The 21176-nt window shown below is 42.6% G+C and overlaps 1 protein-coding gene across 1 annotated transcript; it reads right to left on the bottom strand.

Annotated features, from left to right (window-relative positions):
• Positions 1–1701: 1701 nt before the first annotated feature.
• On the bottom strand, positions 1702–20434 carry LOC132821336 (ankyrin repeat domain-containing protein 65-like). The gene is made up of 2 exons (XM_060833919.1): positions 20231–20434; positions 1702–2136 (listed from the first exon to the last, which is right to left on the bottom strand). Exons 1-2 carry the CDS (start codon positions 20369–20371, stop codon positions 1705–1707), a joined length of 573 nt encoding a protein of 190 aa, XP_060689902.1. The 5' UTR covers positions 20372–20434; the 3' UTR covers positions 1702–1704.
• Positions 20435–21176: the final 742 nt, after the last annotated feature.

The following is a 21176-nucleotide window of genomic DNA, read 5'->3' on the forward strand; positions in this document are numbered from 1 at the left end:
GTTGGCCAGACAAAGGAATAGGTAAAGGTCAGCTTGGGAATATCAAATAGCTGCAAATGGGGATTCACTAATGTTTGGCAATGGGTTGTTTATGGGAGCAGCCGATGTGATGGCACGGCCTGTTACGTGGGGACCACTATTGCTGGGGGTTAGAGCTGAAGAGCAGAAGATGGGTTGGACATAGCTGACGGTCCTGTCAATTACAATGATGGGAAAATTGAGGAAGAAAGTGGACATTTCAGAGGCCCCCTTATAGAAACTGGCATCATCAGAACAGATGTAATGGAGATGGAGAAACTGGGAGAATGGAATAAAATCTTTACGGAAAGCAGGCTGTGAGGATCTAACGGTAGAAGTCAGTGGGTTTGTACTGATTATTGGTGGCCAACCTATCATTGGAACAGGAAACACATGTCGAGGAATGGAAGGGAAGAGTCAGAGATGGACCAGGTGAAGATGAGAATGGGTGAGAAAATTGGAAGCAAAATTGATAAACTTTTTCAATTCAGGATGAGAGAGGGAAGCAGCACCAATGATGTCATCGATATACTGGAGTGAGAGTTGTGGGTGGGGACCAGAATCCAGCTGGAACAAGGAATGTTCCATGTATCCCACAAAGAGACAGGTAAAACTGAGGCCCATGTGGGTACTCATGGCCACTCCTCTGCCATGAAGAAAATGAGGGGAATTAAAGACAAAGTTGTTCAAAATGACAAGTTTGGCCAGATGGAGGAAGGGGTGGGTTGGAGTGGGATGGGAGAGGTGGATGGGCACCACGGTACAGGACCTTTTTTTCCAGGAAGAAGCAGTGAGCCCTGAGACCATCCTGGTGGGAGACAGATGTTCAAAGTGATTGCATGTTCCTGGTAAAGAGGAAGCGCTGGAGTCTCAAACTGGAAATTCGGAAACTTGCATAAAGCGCCAGAAGACACATGGATGTAAGTGGGAAGGGACCGGACACGGGTGGAGGGTGAAAATCGAGTCAATGTGGCAAGAGATGGAGTTCTGTGGACCAGGAGCAGACAGAAACAATGGGTCTGCCTGTGCATGCGTATTTGTGGATTCTTGGAAAGAAGTAGAAGTGAGCCTTGCATGATTGGGAGACTATAAATTTGGAGGCAATCGGGGGAGATGACCAGATGAGATGAGATTGGTGACTGTTGTGGACACAGTGGCCTGGTGTTCCATTGTAGGGTCATGGTCCAAAGGGAGATAGGAGGAAGTATCTGAGAGCTGGTGCTTAACCTCCATAATGCAGAGGTCAGAATGCCAGACAACAACAGTACCACTCTTGTCAGAAGACTTAATAACAAGGTCAAGATTGGATCTGAGGGCATGGAGTTCACTCGATTCAGAGGAAAATAGAGGGATATCAGTTCAGAAATTCAGGACTGGACTTTGCATTGACTTACTGACTATCTTCACTATCCTCTTTGCCTTTGCTATCCACAGTCTCCAAAAGACAGAGGATCCATTTCCTTTCCCTTCATCAAATTTGACCTATTATTCTGATCCTTACTGTTGTGAATGGGTTTTACAGAAAGGACGATTAAAGTTAACATGATCCCCTCTCCCGATAGCAACAAGACAGCAACAATACAACATGTTGGTGTTGGGGATGCCACAACAACTCTAAATATGAATATGCAATTTATTTCTATTTATAAAAATAGCCCATTCACTTCATAATCTAAATATGCATTCTTATTGTTTTATACTTTGTTGTCTCAGGACATTAACAACCTTTTGGTGATTTCTCTCCATGGCAAGATTGGCTGTTGTTTCATTCCACTTGGTTTTGGCTAGCATATCAGCCCCATTACTAATCAACAGCCGTACAATATGACAGTGGCCTTTCTCTGCAGCCAGATGTAAAGGAGTCTTATCCATCCAGTTTCTGGCATGGACATCAGCTCCATGTTCAATTAGAGCTCCAGCCACTGTCACATGACCTTGGAAAGCAGCATGATGCAGAGGGGTCATTTGTAGTAGATCTCTACTGTCAATGAAAGCACCAAACTGCAACAACAGTTGAGCAGCAACTGTTCCACTTTCTGCAGCTCTGTGCAAAGGTGTGAGCTGGTTTCTATCTGAAGCATCCACTGTGGCATTTTGGTTTAGTAGCAGCTGCAAGATCTAAATGAAGAAAGGCAAAGAAATAATCGTTAAGTGCACATAATGTTACCAGGTGTCTCTTAGAAAATACAGATCACAGATATTTGAAGACTTGACTTTCAAGTGTTGCTTCCTTATTCAAATAATCAAACAGAATTAAAACACTTAAGTATTTTTGAGCAGAGCACTGAAGAGCCAAGATAAACTTACATCTGAAATAAGTTGGGGTGTTTGGTGGAATTTTGTTTTCATCTCCTTTGTATGGTAACTACTGCATAATATTTGGAATGCTGATTTTGAAAAGAATCACAGACTATCTTGCAGAACATTGTTATGATCTATCGAGACCATAATTTCCACACTTCACATAAATGTTTTAAAACTTATCTTCTTATAAAGTATTTATTTTGCCTATTGTATTATATAATTGGAATCTACAGTACTATTTAAATAAAAGTGAAGATGGCAGTCAATTTTCAGCATATTTTTAAGTATTAATCTCTCATAATTGATTACACAAAAGATTAACTTTTTTTGCAATGGAAATGCAGCAAATGCGATGTTGAACTGTCACGCTGCTTTTTAGCCTACATACAGTATTTAACAGACATCGCTGTTGACAGACATAGCAGCTGATTGGTGATTTTACATTTGTATAGATTCCCATAGAAACATTTGCAGGCAGTGAAGCAGGGAGGTCAGTCCAGACACCATCATCACAGCTCTTGAATCAGGTTCTGCTCTATATCCATATACAGCTGGTACAAGAACATTAAATGCCGACAGTGAACTTTCAGCTTTGCACTGCCTCCTGACTATTATCTTTCAACAATTAATATTGTGCGTTGATAGAAATCAAAAAAATCTGCATTTATAATTCCTGATTTAATTTACATTGAAAAGAGGGGTATTCAGTCAGATTGTCTGAGGAGTGGCAATCTTACATGGATTCATGTGAGAAGTGAGCTTACTATTTCTGTGAGGAGATTCTGATTGGGTATCCCTCAGAAGTGTGGAGAAGTGCCTTCATTCTGACAGTTCTCTTGTAACACAGACTGTGAGAGGAAGGCACACCATGGCTCCTTCTATAAGCAACCAGCTGCCATAGTTTTACATTTGAAATTTGAAAATCCTGGTAGCAACATTGACAGCTGCTGTCAAAGGGTAACTATATAAGAGTGGAAGGGACCCTCCTGGTTCAGTGGTAGTGTCCCTGTCTGTGACCAGGAGAGCTAGGTTCATGTCCCATCTACTCCTGTTTTGTGTCATAACATGACTGAAAGGATTGATTTTTTAAAAATCTAGAAGTCTATTTGGACGGAAGGGTGCGAGATGGGTCACACATAGGTGTCCAAGAAGGGTAGGTTGACTGGTGGGTAGGGTGCCAGACCACCTGGTAAGTAAGGTGCAGGCTGAGGTGGGGGAACTGTGCAGTGTGTCTAGGAGCAGGTAGGATGTGGTGGGCTGGAAAAATTGGGTCCAGAGCAGAATGGGTACAGGTCTAAGGTATTTGAGTCTAGCCGAAAGGTTTGTTGGGTTTGGGTTTTATCATGTCAGGTCTGTTGTAGTTGGGTGTGTATGAGGTAAGTATGGGGTTAATTGAATATATACTCAGGAGTTAGTCTATGCATCTAATGGTCTAACATTTTTTGAGTCACTATTTTACTTTATTTCAACAGAGCCATCCAAAGTCTTTGATTTTTATGGAGACTTTCAGACAGTTCCAGGCATTGAGGAATTGTCCACAGGAAGTCAGTTTTCAGGGAAATTCCTTTGGAGTTTCCTATGATGGGAATTCCACAGGATCCCCATGTGCAATACCTTAATGCACTTGCGTGGTGACTTTTGGTACATTCTCATTATTGTACACTTTTCACAGTCTGTGTATTTGAAGAGATGCACATTGCAATTAATATTCTGTTCCTGTAACAGTTATCAGACATTTTTTTTGTGTAACTTTATATAAGCAATAACCATTATAAAAGAGTCGACTAAATTAAATTAGGTTATTTAACATTAGCTGCTGATACACAGTTTTGGAATGGTCAAAACCTCTACTTTTTGTCATTTACATAAATGATTTGGATGTGAGCATAAGAGGTACAGTTAGTAAGTTTGCAGATGACACCAAAATTGGAGGTGTGGTGGACAGCGAAGCTTACCTCAGATTACAACAGGATCTTGACCAGATGGGCCAAATGGGCTGAGAAGTGACAGATGGAGTTTAATTCAAATAAATGCGAGGTGCTGTATTTTGGGAAAGCAAATCTTAGCAGGACTTATACACTTAATGGTAAGCTCCTAGGGAGTGTTGCTGAACAAAGAGACCTTGAAGTGCAGGTTCATAGCTCCTTGAAAGTGGAGTCACAGGTAGATAGAGGTTTACAAAATCATGAGAGGCATGGATAGGATAAATAGATAAAGACTTTTCCCTGGAGTGGGGGAGTCCAGAACTGGAGGGCAAAGGTTTAGGGTGAGAGGGGAAAGATATAAAAGAGACCTAAGGGGCAACTTTCACACAGAGGGTGGTAAGTGTATGGAATGAGCTGCCAGAGGAAGTGGTGGAGGCTGGTACAATTGCAACATTTAAGAGGCATTTGGTTGGGCATATGAATAGAAAGGGTTTAGAGGGATATGGGCCGGGTGCTGGCAGGTGGGACTAGATTGGGTTGGGATATCTGGTCGGCATGGAAGGGTTGGACCGAAGGGTCTGTTTCCATGCTGTACATCTCAATGACTCTATGTACATGTTCCAATTTATAAAACTGCTGCATAACCAAAATAAATAATATAATTTGGAATTTGGGGAAGACTGTAGAGTAAATACCTGGAAATCTATGCATATTGTCAGTACATATGGGTATAGACCAGCAGATCTAGACAATTCATTTCCTGTCTTTTTGAAGTCTGTTTTTTAACTTATCTAATTTCCAGGGATCAGAGTTGCTGAAGCCAAAAGAAGTCTGAAAATTATAGGACAAAGACACAAAGATCAGAAATATTTTGTGATCATTATAGCATGAAGAGCAAAGTGTAAAGAGCTGAAAATAATATCTCTTATAATTGCAGTGAAATGCCAATCCTTAAGATTTTTAATAAAATTGGGTGTAACTATGAAACTTTAAATGGTTAAAGAGATTAGATTAACTGTATTTGTCTATTTTCTATTATTGTAAAGTCTATTTGTAGAATGTCCTCAGCATTTCAACATTTCAACTTTTCATGCAAGGAGTATATTTAAAATTGGATGAAGTCTGTTCTCGCAGTAGAGCATAATCTGACTGGATTATCTACTTTAGACACAGAGAAGTCTCCTTAGTAGGGCAGATGTCACCACTCATGAGTTAAGTTTGCTTTCAGAAAAGTCTCTGTTCATTACCTGTCCCAATCATTCTAAGCAGCTAACATCCCAGGATACACATTCTTCTTTAGTTCCTTCAAATTTTATCTTTAATTTTGATTCTGAAGACAACTTCCAATTTCCATTAATAAATTAAGATCAAATTTCAACTTTTTAGTACAATGAATCAGAAATCAGATTGTCAGACATGCATAAAAATAAGTTTATTTTATGTATATAACAGGGCAAACGAAGACTGGAAATTTGATCATCTTCATTGTTAAAAATCACACAACACCAGGTTATAGTCCAACAGGTTTATTTGAAGCATTAACTTTCAGAGCGCTGCTCCTTCATCAGGTGGTTGTCTTCTTCATACTTGTCATTGCATTCCCATCCACTACCGTCACAACTTTATTTACTTCAAGGTAACAATCAACATCCCAAAGATTTCACAGTCTATTCACTAGTCTCATAAGACAGGACATTCCCAGGTTAAATTGTTGATCTCCGCTGAACTGATTGATCTTGGCTGAAATGACAGAATTATGCTACAGCCCACAATCAGCACTTTCAAATGTTAGTTTGATGCAACCATAGAAATGACCAGAGTCATATTCCATATCATCCTACTTATAATTTTAAATATCATTAGGCACATGACAATCCAATGTTTTAAAGATTCCGAAATTGAGAAAGACATACATCAGGATGGTGCCTTGATACGTCATAGAGTCATAGAGATGTACAGCATGGAAACAGACCCTTCGGTCCAACCTGTCCATGCCGACCAGATATCCCAACCCAATCTAGTCCCACCTGCCAACATCCGGCCCATATCCTTCCAAACCCTTCCTATTCATATAACCATCCAAATGCCTCTTAAAAATTGCAATTGTACCAGCCTCCACCACTTCCTCTGGCAGCTCATTCCAAATATGTACCATCCTCTGTGTGAAAGAATTGCCCCTTAGGTCTTTTTCATATCTTTCACCTCTCACCCTAAACCTATGTCCTCTAGTTCTGGACTCTCCCACCCCAGGGAAAAGACTTTCTAATAGGAAGGAGACCAGAATTGCATGCAATATTCCAACAGTGGCCTAACCAATGTCCTGTATAGCTGCAATATGACCTCACAACTCCTGTACTCAATACTCTGACCAATAAAGGAAAGCATACCAAACGCCTTCATCACTATTGCATCTACCTGTGATTCCACTTTCAAGGAACTATGAACCTGCACTCCAATGTCTCTTTGTTCAGCAATACTCCTAGGTACTTACCATGAAGTGTATAAGTCCAGCTAAGATTTGCTTTCCCAAAATGTAGTACCTTGCATTTATCTGAATTAAACTCCATCTGCCACTTCTCAGCCCATTGGCCCATCTGGTCGTGATTCTGTTATAATGTGAGGTAACCTTCTTCACTGTCTGGAGTGCTGGTTCATATCTCCTTAAAAGTGGAGTCACAGGTAGATACGATAGTGAAGAAGGCGTTTGGTATGCTTTCCTTTATTGGTCAGAGTATTGAGTACAAGAGTTGGGAGGTCATGTTGCAGCTATACAGGACATTGGTTAGGCCACTGTTGGAATATTACGTGCAATTCTGGTCTTCCTATTGGAAAGATGTTTCTGGACCACTTTACCATTTTTGGGCCAAGAGCAGCCAGCACATTCAGACTAAAGCTGTCCCAACACAGACTCATTTATTCATAGTCCCAAAATCAACTCTCACCCACACCCTATCCCTATACAGACTCTCACCCACACCCCATCCCCATACAGACTGTCACCCACACCACGTCCCCATACGGATTCTCTCCCATACCCCATCACAATGCTGATTCACACCTACACCTCGGCCCAATACAGACTCTCACCCACACCCCATCCCCATACAGACTCTCACCCACACCCCATCCCCATATGGACTCTCACTCACACCACATCCCCATACAGACTCACACCCACACCACATCCCCATACAGACTCACACCCACACCTCATCCCCATACAGACACTCACCCACATCCCCTCTCGATGCGGACTCTCATCCACACCCCGTCCCCATACAGACTCTCATCCACACCCCCTCCCCATATAGACTCTCACCCACACCACGTGCCCATACTGACTCTCACCCACACCCCATCCCGATACGGACTCACACCCACACCCCATCCCCATACCAACTCTCACCCACACCCCAGTCCCCATACCGACTCTCACCCACACCCCATCCCCATACAGACTCTCACCCACACCCCGTCCCCATACGGACTCTCACCCACACCCCGTCCCCATACAGACTCTCACCCACACCTCGTCCCCATACAGACTCTCACCCACACCCCACACCAGACAGACTCTCACCCACACCCCATCCCCACACAGACTCTCACCCACACCCCATCCCGATACGGACTCACACCCACACCCCATCCCCATACCAACTCTCACCCACACCCCATCCCCATACAGACTCTCACCCACACCCTGTCCCCATACCGACTCTCACCCACACCCCATCCCCATACGGACTCTCACCCACACCCCACACCAGACAGACTCTCACCCACACCCCATCCCCACACAGACTCTCACCCACACCCCATCCTGATACGGACTCACACCCACACCCATCCCCATACCAACTCTCACCCACAGCCCGTCCCCATACAGACTCTCACCCACACCACGTCCCCATATGGACCCTCACCCACACCCCGTCCCCATGCTGACTCACACCCACACCCCGTCCCCATACTGACTCCCACCCACACCCCATCCTCATACAGCCTCTCATCCACACCCCATCACCGTACTGATTCTCACCCACACCCTATCCCCATACCGACTCTCACCCACACCCCAACCCCGTACAGATTCTCATACACCTCGTCCCATACGTACTCTCACCCACACCCCACACTACACAGACTCTTACCCACACCCCTTCCCTATACAGACTCTAACCCGCACCTCAGCCGCATACGGACTCTTACCCACACCCCGTCCCCATACAGACTCTCACCCACACCCCATCCTCATACTGACACACCCACACCACGTCCCCATACACACTCTCACCCACAGTCCATTCCCATACAGACTCTCACCCACACCCCGCCCCTATACAGAATTTCACCCACACCCCATCCACATAGAGACTCTCACCCACACCACCTCCCCATACAGACTCACACCCACATCCCGTCCCCATACAGACTCACACCCACATCCCGTCCCCATACAGACTCACACCCACATCCCGTCCCCATACAGACTCTCACCCACACCACCTCCCCATATGGATTCTTACTCACACCCCATTCACATACAGATTCTCAGCCCCACCCCGTTTCCATACAGACTCTCACCCACACCCCTTCCCCATATGGATTCTTACTCACACCTCATCCCTATACAGACTCTCACCCACACCCCAGTCCCCATACAGATTCTCACCCACACCCCATCCCCATACGGACTCTCACCCACACACCATCCCCATACTAACTCTAACACACACCCCATCCCCATACAGACTCGCACCCACACACTGTCCATATTCAGACTCTCACGCACACCCCATCCCCATACGGACTCTCACCCACATCCCGTCCCCATACGGACTCTCACCCACACCAGCTCCCCATACAGACTCACACCCACACCCCGTCCCCATACAGACTCACACCCACACCCCATCCCCATACAGACTCTCACCCACACCATGCCCCCATATGGATTCTTACTCACACCCCATCCCTATACAGATTCTCACCCACACCCCATCCCCATACAGACTCTCACCCACACCCCATCCCCATACAGACTCTCACCCACACCCCATCCCCATACTGACTCACACCCACACCCTGTCCTCATATGGATTCTCACCCACACCCCATTCCTATGCAGGCTCACACTAAAGCCCTGCCCCCATATGGACTCTCATTCATACCCCATCCCCGTACAGATTTACACCCACACCCTGTCCCCATGCTGACTCTCACCCACATCCCATCCCCATATGGACTCTCACACACACCACGTCCCCATATGGAGTCTCACTCACACCACATCCCCATACGGACTCTCAATCACACCTCATCCCCAGACGGACTCTCACCCACACCCTGTTGCAGCACAGACAGTACAGAGTCTCACCTACGCTCTGTTACATTAGAGGCAGTGCACCACTCTTCAGCCTGTCCATAATCTTATTTGATCTTGGGCTTTCAGTTGTCTCTTTGTTGCTCCTTTTTCTCAATCAGCTTCTTGGCTTTGGTGCTCTGGAAGTTGGCGAATCACTGGGACTGTTTATCCAGGGTTGGGTCAGAGTGAATGAATAGGGGCACAGTTGTCTTCTTCATGTCAAGTGGATCAGTCAGAGTAACTGTGCATCAGTCTCCAAAGATAAGTTCTCTCTCTCCTACCTTTAATACTCCTCCAATGAAAGAATCTTCACAGAATCTCATTATTTAACATTAACTGTGGAGATGGACCTCAAATCCGAAAGTGAATTATGTTCTCTCTCATGTTGACATCAGTCCCACCTTAATGCACATTCATGCAAGGGGAAACACTAAATTATATGAGCAGGAGGTTGTGTGCCCCTGACAGAATATCCAGACTCTAACTTCTGGGTGACTTATTTGAAAGGAATCTGGACAACACCAGACTCTCTGCAATCCAGGGGCACCACTCAACTTCAGTTCATCATGGCCATGTTAGGGCTCTAACATCTCCCAGGAGATGTTAGAGACCGGAACAAAAGCGGCACCACACTTCATTAAAGCTGTCTTGAAGCATAAGTTTAAGGTGAGAGGAGAAAGGTATAAAAGAAATCTGAGGGGCAACTTTTTCACACAGAGGGTGGTGCATGTATGGAATAAGCTGCCAGGGGAAATGGTAAAGATAGGTCCAATTACAACATTTAAAAGTCATTTGGCTGGGTATATGAATAAGAAAGGTTTAGAGGGATATGGGCCAAATGCTGGCAAATGGGATTAGTTCAGTGTAGGCTACCTGGTTGGCATGGATGAGTTGGACTGAAGTGTCTGTTTCTATGCTGTATGACTGTGAGATCTATTGCAGGGTTTGTTTGAAAATGTATTAACAATCTTGAAATAAAAGGAATGGTTATCCAGGCTGCTTTTTAGCATGATGTGATGGTTGTGCAAGAGTGATCTGGGGATGTTAGCTTAGCAGTTCTAACAATAACAATAGAGGAAGGAGTTAAGGGGAAGTGAAAGCCAGTTAAGATAGTTGAACCATGGGAACCAGCAGACCAGAAGTTGAAAGTTAGATAATATAGAACATCTGCTGTGCCTGGATAGTTCAGTTTACTTATCAGTTTGTAAAACTCACTATGTAATGTCATGCTGGAATAATGTGGTCTATGATTCTGGCCTTGTAGTAAACTAGGAAGCTATAAACTACAAATATATGTTGCAAATTCTGTATCAATATTCTTCAGGTGACTGAGATGTTATTCAAGTTGTGTCTGAATCTGAGGCTCTCCAGGGTGTCCACTCCATTGTTAAAGTATGGATACGTTTATTCACTGGCTAGATGAGAGACCAAAGAAACTTGACCTCCTCCAGATGCTCCAACCCCTCAAGGGTGAAGGGGTGTGCCATTGTGCACAGAAAGGGGATAAAAGTGACAGATAGGTACTGTGGAAATGTCATCTCAGGGCAGTCTAGGGGTGACCTACTATACCACCTCCCAACTGCTAGGGACGTGTGAGGTGGTACCTCCCAAATTTCTCCAACAGGTTGGCACAGTGGCTCAGTAATACCTGAGGAAGGGCTTATGCCCGAAACATCGATTCTCCTGCTCCTCAGATGTTGCCTGACCTGCTGTGCTTTTCCAGTATCACACCCTTCACTCTGGCTCAGTGATTAGCATTACTGCCTTGCAGCGCCAGGGTCCTGAGTTCAATTCTAGCCTTGAATGACTGTCTGTGTGGAGTTTGCACATTCTTCCTGTGCTTACATGACTAGGCCAGTATGTATTGCCCATCCCAGAAGGCAGCTAAGAGTCAACCAGAGTGCTGTGTAGGCTAGACCAGGTAGTAATGGTGAGTTCTTTCCTTAAATGACATCAGTGAACCAAATGGGTCTTTCTCAACAATCAGCATTGGTTTCATGGTCATCATTAGACTCGTAATTCCACATTTTTAAACTGTGCTCAAATCCCACCATCTGCTGTGGCGGAATTCAAACCCAGGTCCCCAGAACATTCCGTGGGGCTTCGGATTAATAGTTTAGCAATAATCCCCAGGCCATCATGTCCCTTTACTGAATATTTAACTTTTCCTTGTAAACTACCATAGGAGGGATAGATCATCCTACACACTCACTCGTGGAGCAGCGCAAAGTGCATGGAGGTATCATTCTCTGTTGCATTCTTAGAGGAACATACCCTCTGGAAAGTGAGAAATTAAGCTAGAGGCTTAGATTGTGAGTCATATAAACACAACCTCCATGTAACCTGGCACAATTCCGTGCTGATGCTCTGACTGGAAAACTGAACAAGAGGATATTGATGCTAAGGGAACCAATTAAAATACAATTAATAGCGATCACAGTAACTTAGTGTTTCAATGGTAGAAAGCAAACATTCCCTTGAGGGTAGAAACACCTCTCCATTTTAATTGGCTCATAGTTCTGATTATCCACATTTAGAGTCAGGGAGGTCTGCAGCAGAGAAAAAGGCCCTTCGGCCCATTTAGCCTGTGAATGTCAAAACCAGCCATCTTATTATTCTAATCTCATTTCTCATTGGCCCATGGCTTTGGCATCACAAGTACACACTTGAATAAGTCTTAACTGAAGATGTCTGCCCTCTGCCACCCTTGCAGTGAGTCCCAGATTTCCACCACTGTCCGGGTGAATAAGATTGCCCTCACTTCACCTTTAAACCTTCTGCCCCTTAGTTTAAATCTATGTCCCTGGTCTATGATCCCACCCTTAAGGGGAAGAAATTTATTCCTGTTTACCCCATCATTTAAATATCTTAACCATGTCCCTTCTTACCCTCCTCTGTTCCAAGGAAAACAATCTCAGTCTGTTCAGTCTCCCTTCATATCTGAAACTCTCCAGCCCTCTCACTATCCTGGTAAATCCCCTCTGCATTCTCTCCAGTGCTATCACATCCCTCTAATAATGTGGATTCCAGAACTGCACACAATAATACAAAGTCATTTGTCCTCAAATATAGCCACTACCCGGTTCTCCTGAGGTTGGCTGATTCATCTCAGTACTGCTCAAGTTTCTTCAATAACCTCTTAACTAACTCCACAGAGGCTAGTATCCTGTCACCAAGTGACCCTTTATTTACACATGAACAATCCTTGGCTTTAGTACTGCTTCATTCATAGCCAGCTTTCAGAGTGCCAGTATCTCTGACACAGCCAGGACTGCCTGATTGAACCAGATGAATAGTTCCAATCAGGGAACTCATATTCCATGAGATCTAGCTGGCTAACCTTGTTACAATCACTGCATCATCATTGGCAAACATTCCCTCAGCAATACATTTGACATCCCTTCTTTCTCACCTAAGAAAACATATGACTTCTCAGCCATTTTTAAGTTCTCACCTTGTCACTGAGCTAGTTGTGTCATCACAATAACTATTCTGGAGGCTGTGTTTAGTGATCAGTGAAAAAATGAAATGGATAAGTTACATGTTTACCAATAAAAATAGCAAGCATAACTTTGGCACTGTTATTTCTGACTAATAGCAAAACTAGGTGGCAAGTATTCGCAGAAGTCAAGGCACAACAATTGGGTACTGAGGAATATTTGACAATTCTATTAAAATTTATAGACAGAATTTATATGAAAGGTGACTTCTAAACTTACATGAGTTATGGTCTGATTTTAAACATTTAGAAAGCTCGGTGGATGTTTTTTTGGAGAATATTTATGATGAAATTTAACAGACCATATGTAAGATTACAAAAGTTCTATTATGAGATTCCTAATTCAGTGTTTCCCTTTAAATTGTTGAACTGTGCTAAGATGTTGAACACGGACAGGCTCCTAATATTAACTTAAGTTTAACTTTCAGTAAGAAAACCTCTTGGAATATATATCAGAGGCTTATGGTAATGAGCATAGCAGCAGAAAATTCCTTTCATGATGTTGTGTGTAAAATAAACCATGCAGTAAGAGATGAAATGCTTCATGAAATCCGAGCAGACCAACCAAGTTACAAATTAACATTTGCGCAGCATGATCCATCTGAAGGACTCACTGCAAACTGTCGGAGGCTACAGACTGTATCGATTGCTTTTTTGGAAGAAATCCAAAAATTCCTTTAGTAGTGAGTGATCATTCCCCGGCTTGTGGAGTGATTACAATTAGCTCCACGTTTTCAGCCCTTATAATGCCCAGCAAGCAGAAAATATGTACTCCCTAATGCTGAGGGTTAGGAGAAATTACACAGAGTCTTACAGAATTCTATCAGGCCACTGTAAATACATTTGAATCAGGGGCCTTGCTATATATAAAAGAGAAAAAGAGAAAAGAGCTGGGTAGGATTGTAGGTAGTGATGGGTAAACAGCAATTTCATAGCATGGCAACTGAACTCGAAGGGTGCATTCTTTGAGTTTAATTGGCCTTGATCAGACATTTACAGAACTGGAACAAGTCATAGAAAGTAATGAGGCAAAATGCACTGCACATAAACATATTTTGGATAATTATGAAGACCAGATTATGGCAAATGAAAGGCTTACTGAATATTAATAATGTGATCTAAAGTCACAGGACAAAGCTATTTGTCCCAATGATAAACAACTGGAAATTGGCACCAAAATAACATGTACTATTGAAGGGACCAGTGAATGGAAGAATGCCACTGTCACAGGGAGAGCAGGGAAAGCGTGGCAAATACAAACATCATTAATTGTGCAAGGTGAGGGACAGGATCTATGGGATAAGAGATTTAGATTGGTAAAATGAGGTAAGGATGTGAAAGGCCAGAAAACGCAATACAAGACCTGGAAGTGAGCATAGCCCTATGGGAGAAAGAAACCTATCCTACTCTAGTTGTTCTCACTCATCTCATGTAAATCAATTAATAGAAAAATTACATTTCTGCAAAGTTTAAAGTTTGAAAGAGAAGTAATTTTGAAGCTACCTAACAAAATATACAATGTAGAAAGGAAACTGTGGAAATTAAAACTTGTTTGTGGGTTGAATAATGCAACTAGGGTATATCTTCTAAATTAGGTCCATTTTGCTGAAAGTCTGTTGCGTTCACCTTAAGGCGGACTGTGTAATGTTCGATATGTATCAGAAAGACTGGCAGCAACTTTTGTGATATATGTCAATGATTTTCTGTTGGAAGGTTCCACAGGCTTTGTGGGCCTCAGAATATATAGGGTTAGATAGTAACTGGAATAAATAAGAAGTAACTTTAAATCCACAGTCTTCCTTGGAAAGTATTAAACAGATCTTGATAAATCATTTAGATTCTCACAGAAACATAATTTTGCATCGCGAGGAGAAATCAGTTAAGAAGCTTGATTGGACAATTAAACAGGTTGTGCATCAAACTTCTCTTGATGCCTATCGTTGCATTTTGGAACTGAGTACATGTCACTTCTGAGAATGTCTTGAGAGCAAATAAAATATAAAAATATATTAAATTTAGAAAAAAGTACACAGTCAAGTTTTTAGCTGTTGGTTATCCCGAAGATAGGCAGGGTAGTGAGGGAAAAACCAACTTGACCTCATCCTCACAAATCTACTTGCCACTGATACATCTGACTATGACAAAATTGGGAACAGTGACTAACACATAGATCCTGTGCAGATAAATTATTATCTTCACATTGAGAATACATGTCATCTGGTGCAGGGCACTACCAGCGTATTAAATAGACTAGACTGCAAACAGATACAGTAACTCAAAACTGGGCTTCTGTGAAGTACTGTGCGTCAGCAGCAGTGGAATTGCACACCCACACAATCTGCTGCCACATGACCCAAAAAGTCTGCAACGCTACAATTACCATCAAGCTAGGGACTCATCACTTATTCAATGAAGATTGTAGGAGGGTGGGCCAGGAGCAGCACCAGCTTTAGCGAAAGATCAGATGTCAACCCAGTGAAGCTACAACACAGGCAAACAGTATTAACAGCAAGTGATAGACAGAAAAAGTGATTCAGAGCTGAAAATGTGTTGCTGGAAAAGCGCAGCAGGTCAGGCAGCATTCAAGGAACAGGAAATTTGACGTTTCGGGCATAAGCCCTTCTTCAGGAAAGAAGGGCTTATGCCCGAAACATCGAATCTCCTGTTCCTTGGATGCTGCCTGACCTGCTGCGCTTTTCCAGCAACACATTTTCAGCTCTGATCTCCAGCATCTGCAGACCTCACTTTCTCCTCGAAGATTTTAACCTACTGCGAATCCTCTTGCAAGAAAAAGTGATTCCACAATCAATGAATCAGATCTAAGCTCTGCAGTCCTGCCACATCTGGTCATCACAGTGATGATCAATAAACAACTCACTTGTGGAGCAGTCTCCATAAATATCCCCATCATCAATGATGGAAGAGCCCAGCACAGGGTAAAAGGTAAGGCAGAAGTGCTGATGGGATGGTCCATCTTGGTCTCCTCCAGTGGACCCCAGCATCACAGAAACCAGTCTCCAACTAATTCAATTCACTCCACTTGATATCAAGAAATGGCTGAAGAGTCTGACCCTTGACAACATTTTGGCAATAGTACTGAAGACATGTTCCAGAACATGCCATATACCTGGCCAAACTCTTCCAGTATAGCTACAATATTGACATTTACACTATAATGTGGAAAAAATGCCCAGGTATGTGCTGTACACAAAAGGAAGGACAAAGCCAACCTGGAAAATTGCTGCCCAACCCATGGTCTACTCTCAATCATCAGTAAAGTGATGGAGGATGTCATCTAAAATGTGATAAAGCAGCACTTGCTTAGCCATTACCTGTTCACTGACACTCAATTTAAGTTCTGCCTGGGCCATGTAGTTTCTAACCTCATTACAGTCTTGGTTATAATGTGAACAAAAGAGCTGAATTCCAGAGTTGAGGTGTGAGTGACAGCCCTTGACATCATGGCTGTATTCAACTTAGTGTGGCACCAAGCAGGTCAGTCATCTCAGCTCAAGAACATCTCCTCAGGGTAGTGTCCTGGGTCCAACTATCTTCAGCTACTTCATTAATGACCTCCCTCCATCATAAGGTTAGAAGTGGGGATGTTTGCTCATGATTGCACAATGTTCAGCACCATTCGTGACTCCTTGGATCTTGAGGCATTCTGCGTTCAGATGCAGCAACATATGGACAACGTCCAGGTTTGGGCTGACAAGTAGCAAGTAACATTAATGACACACAAGTGCCAGATAATGACCATGACCAAGAAGAGGGAATCTAATCATCACTCCTTAACATTCAACAACATTGCCATCATTATCAACATCCTGGGGTTACCATTGACAACAAACTGAATTGGACTATATAAATGCAGTGGCTACAAGAGCAGGTCAGACGCTAGGAATACTGCAATGAGTAACCCACCTCCTGACTCCCCATAGCCTGTCCACTATCTACAAGGCACAAGTAGTGTGATGGAATACTCCCTACTTGTTTGACTGATTACAGCTCCAACAAACTTCAAGATACTTGACACCATCCAGGTCAAAGCAGCCCACTTGTCTGGGACCACATCCACAAACATTCACTCTCTTTACCATCAGCAGTCAACAGCAATAGTGAGTACTATCTACAAGATGCAGTGTAGAGATCCACCAAGGCTCCTAAGACAGCACCTTCTAAAACCCATGAGCATTATAATCTAGGACAAAGGTGAAATATGCATGAGAACACTACTAGTTGCATGTTTCCAACCAAACCACTCTCCATCCTGACTTGGAAATATATCAATGTCTCTTAAGTTTCACTGGGTCAAAATCCAGTCTACCGACACCATGTGGATTGCAGTGGTTCAGGAGTCTGGCTGAATGATGCCTTGGAGTCCTGAATGCCACATGCATGCAGTCAATGGCCCTTTGTGCCTGAAGGAATCCAGCAGTGGCTGCAAATCTGATGATTCAGGTACAGCGGTCAACTGGGTAAATGACAAACTGGTCAAATTGTATTGCTTTCCTGTAAAGGATATCAGTTAACTCACATCTACATCAGGGGGATGCCACACATCAAGCAAGGAAACACTGATCTGTGAAGATATATCAGGATTTTGTTCCTTTATCAGGCTGCATGTGTTGGGTTAAAAACTGTCCAACAGCCACCTCTACAGTGTGAGGTCCATCTTTCATCATTCATGGTTTTCCACTTCCTCATTCTGCCGTGTGCAAGATTTTAACCTTGATCTTGACATTGCATTCCATGTATGTGACAATTAGTTCAAACAATTAGCTCTAATTCTTGGCAGCCTTCATTATCCTCTGCGATGCACCCCCATTTTGGAAATTACAGGTTGTGTAATGCTTTTATGAACAAAAATAGTATCTAATTCTCTTTTCAAAGTTACTAGAATCTGCTTCCAGAAAATTTTCAGTCCAAACTCCAGCACAGAGTCTATTTTTGTCTTTCTGTTTGTTTCTATACAATGATGTGGAGGTGCCAGTGTTGGACTGGAGTGGGCAAAGTTAAAAATCAATCAGGCAGAAGTTGGTACAGCAGATGCTGGAGATTAGAATCAAAATTAGAATGATGCTGAAAAAGTGACTAACACATAGAACCTGTGCAGATAAATTCTTATCTTCACATTGAGAATACATGTCATCTGTTGCAGGGCACTACCAGTGTATTAAATAGACTAGACAAAATTAGAATGATGCTGGAAAAGCACAGCAGGTCAGACAGCATCCGAGGAGCAGGAGAATCGACGCTTCGGGCAAAAGCCCTTCATCAGGAAAGGGTTTCTTGAAAGTTAAAAATCACACAATACCAGGTTATAGTCCAACAAGTTTATTTGGAAGTACAAGCTTTCAGAGCACTGGTCCTTCAGCAGCTACCTGACAAAGGAGCAGTGCTCTGAAAGCTTGCAGTTTCAATTAAACCTGTTGGACAATAATTTGGTGTTGTTTGATTCTTAATTTTCTATACAACAGCGCCACCTTCAGGCAAACTCTGCTCACAGCAACCTTTCCAGAAGCTGTAAATTCATGTCAACAGAAGACCATTTTTAAAATGGTTGTTCTGTACCTTAACCATATTTATTTGCTTTTGTTCTTTATCCCATGTAGATTTACTTAACAAAATCTGACTAATCTCATTCATGAAACTTTCAGTTGGCTCTGACACTTGGAGGACTGATATCCATGTTTGGGCTGATTAGCAAACAGCATCTCCCCCAAAAGAGGTACATTGTACCTCAAGGCACAGTGCACCTTGATATTCAATGGCATAACCATCACTGAATTTCCCACTGTCAAAATCCTGGGGGTTACTATTGGCCAGAAACTGAACTGGACTACAAATATAAATATGGCTAAAATAGCAGAGTAGACCAGAATCTGAGAATTCTGTAGCGAGGAACCCAACTCCAACTCCCAAAGTATGTCCACTATCTACGAAGCACAAGTCAGGAGTGTGATGGAATACTCTCCACTTGCCTGTTTGAGTGCAGCTCCAACAACACCCATCCTGGATAAAGTGAGCTGCTTTACTGGCACTATGTCCCTAAACATCTACATTCTCCACCACTAAAGCTCAACAGCAGCATTGTGTGCTATTTATAACATATACTGCTGAAATTCACAAAGGCACCTTGGATAGAACCTTCCAAACCCAAGACCACTAAGATCTAGACGGGCAAAGGCAGAAGATACATGGCAACACTACGATCACCTGTAAGTTCCACTTCAAGGCACTCACATTCTGACTTGGAAATATGACACAGTCCTTTCAAAGTCACTTGGTCAAAATCCTGGAACATTCTTTTCAATGGCACTGTGAACCTACCTACATCAAATAGACTGAAGCTCATCAACACCTTCTCTAGGACAACTGAGGGTAGGCATTACATGATGGTGCAGAAATCAACACCCACAGCCCATGAGTGAATAAAATAAGTTAAATTGGTTTACAATTTTTTGAAAATGGATTACATCACTCCTCAATCTTTTGAGTACAGGGGAAAAAATCCAAATTCATTCAATCTGTTTTTTAAACTCAACTCTTTGAGACATTGAGCAAGACTGCTAAAGTTGCGCTGCATGCCATTCTATTTCAATCAATCTTCCTCAATGCTTGGTGTCTTGTACCCATCATGTTCAAAAGCTCTTCACAAAATTCCCATTTTTACATAATTAAGCTGAATATTTACAGTCAAAATTCTTTTGACTGTAAATATTAAGCTTAATTATGTAAAACTGGGAAACATAGAGTTTTTTTTAGATTCTATTGAGTTTCAGATAAAGAAAACTCTATAAATAAATCCAAAAAAATATTTTCAGCAGGAATTATGTCTTTCTTACTCACTTACTTCCAGTTCAGAACATGAATTCATTTCTGGTCAAATTTATTGCACAGTTGAATTGTACCTAGGAACAATTTGAACTGCCCTTATCTTAATTAAGTAGACGTTGTACTATTAACATGATATAGCTGTGTGAACAAATCCATTTTCTCCTTTCCCATTCTCTGTCCTAATACTTTTAATTCATTCTGCAGCATTGTCTACAGGTATAGAAGGTCTCCTTCTCATTGCTCAACAACTATCAGATTTTTCCATCTGCCTCTTACCTCCTTATTTCCATTTGCAGCAGCTTTGTGCAGAGCGGTTTGGTTATTTTCATCCTTGGCATCTATGTCAGCTCCTTTCTTCAGTAAATAGGTGATGGCCTTGACATTTCCAGCCTCAACTGCGAGTTGTAGTGGAGTCATACCATAGTCTGTCTTCTCATCCACGGAAGATCCCTCCTTCAGCAGCAGTTCAATGAGGTCTATATGCCCATTCAAGCAGGCCCAGTGTAATGGGGTCCACTTATTGTTATCTTTAATGTCCACAGAGGCTCCATATTTTATTAAGAGCTGAGCAGTGCTTAAGTGACCAGTAGCTGCACTGCAGTGAAGTGGGCTTGCTCCACAGCGAGTTTGGGGCTCAAGAAGGGCACCACGGTGTAAGAGGTAATCCACTGCTTCGGTGTGTCCATTATCAGCAGCCCTATGCAGTGCTGTATAATAATACTTACTTCTGCTATTGATAGCAGCACGTCTATGAAGAAGATACTCAATCAAAGAAATATTTCCACAGAATGCAGCATGGTGTAGTGGAGTCCAGCCCGAATTATCCATGCAATCATCATTCAAAACAGCAGTCCTATGACAATTAAATTAATATCAGTATTTACTATGAAAGTCATTATACCCCCAAAAAACATGTGAATATTAACTTGAATGCATAAAAGGCTATAATCTGGAAGTAAAGATACCAAATAGATACCATAAACAATTAATATTAATCTATGAAAGTAAATCGAGGTAGTACATCCTGGCTAACTCACAATGAACTACAATTAGTATTCTCCATTATTACTAATATCAATCTCATGAACATACAAACATATGAATTTCAAGTAGACCATTTGGCCCATTGAGGCTACTCCACCACTCAAATAGATCATGGCAGATCTGATTACTCCACACTCCCAGCTACCTACAGTCATCGTTCACCTCCCTGCCTATAAAA

The sequence above is a fragment of the Hemiscyllium ocellatum genome, chromosome 13 (assembly GCF_020745735.1).
Source record: "Hemiscyllium ocellatum isolate sHemOce1 chromosome 13, sHemOce1.pat.X.cur, whole genome shotgun sequence".
Classification (NCBI taxonomy): Eukaryota; Metazoa; Chordata; class Chondrichthyes; order Orectolobiformes; family Hemiscylliidae; genus Hemiscyllium; species Hemiscyllium ocellatum.

Excerpts from the sequence above, each read along its gene's own strand:
- LOC132821336 (XM_060833919.1), bottom strand. The coding sequence starts at position 20,371 with ATGACTCCACTACAACTCGCAGTTGAGGCTGGAAATGTCAAGGCCATC. Across the intron at positions 2,137-20,230 it reads CTGCAAATGGAAATAAGGAG|ATCTTGCAGCTGCTACTAAA; the intron begins GTAAGAGGCAGA and ends TTCTTCATTTAG.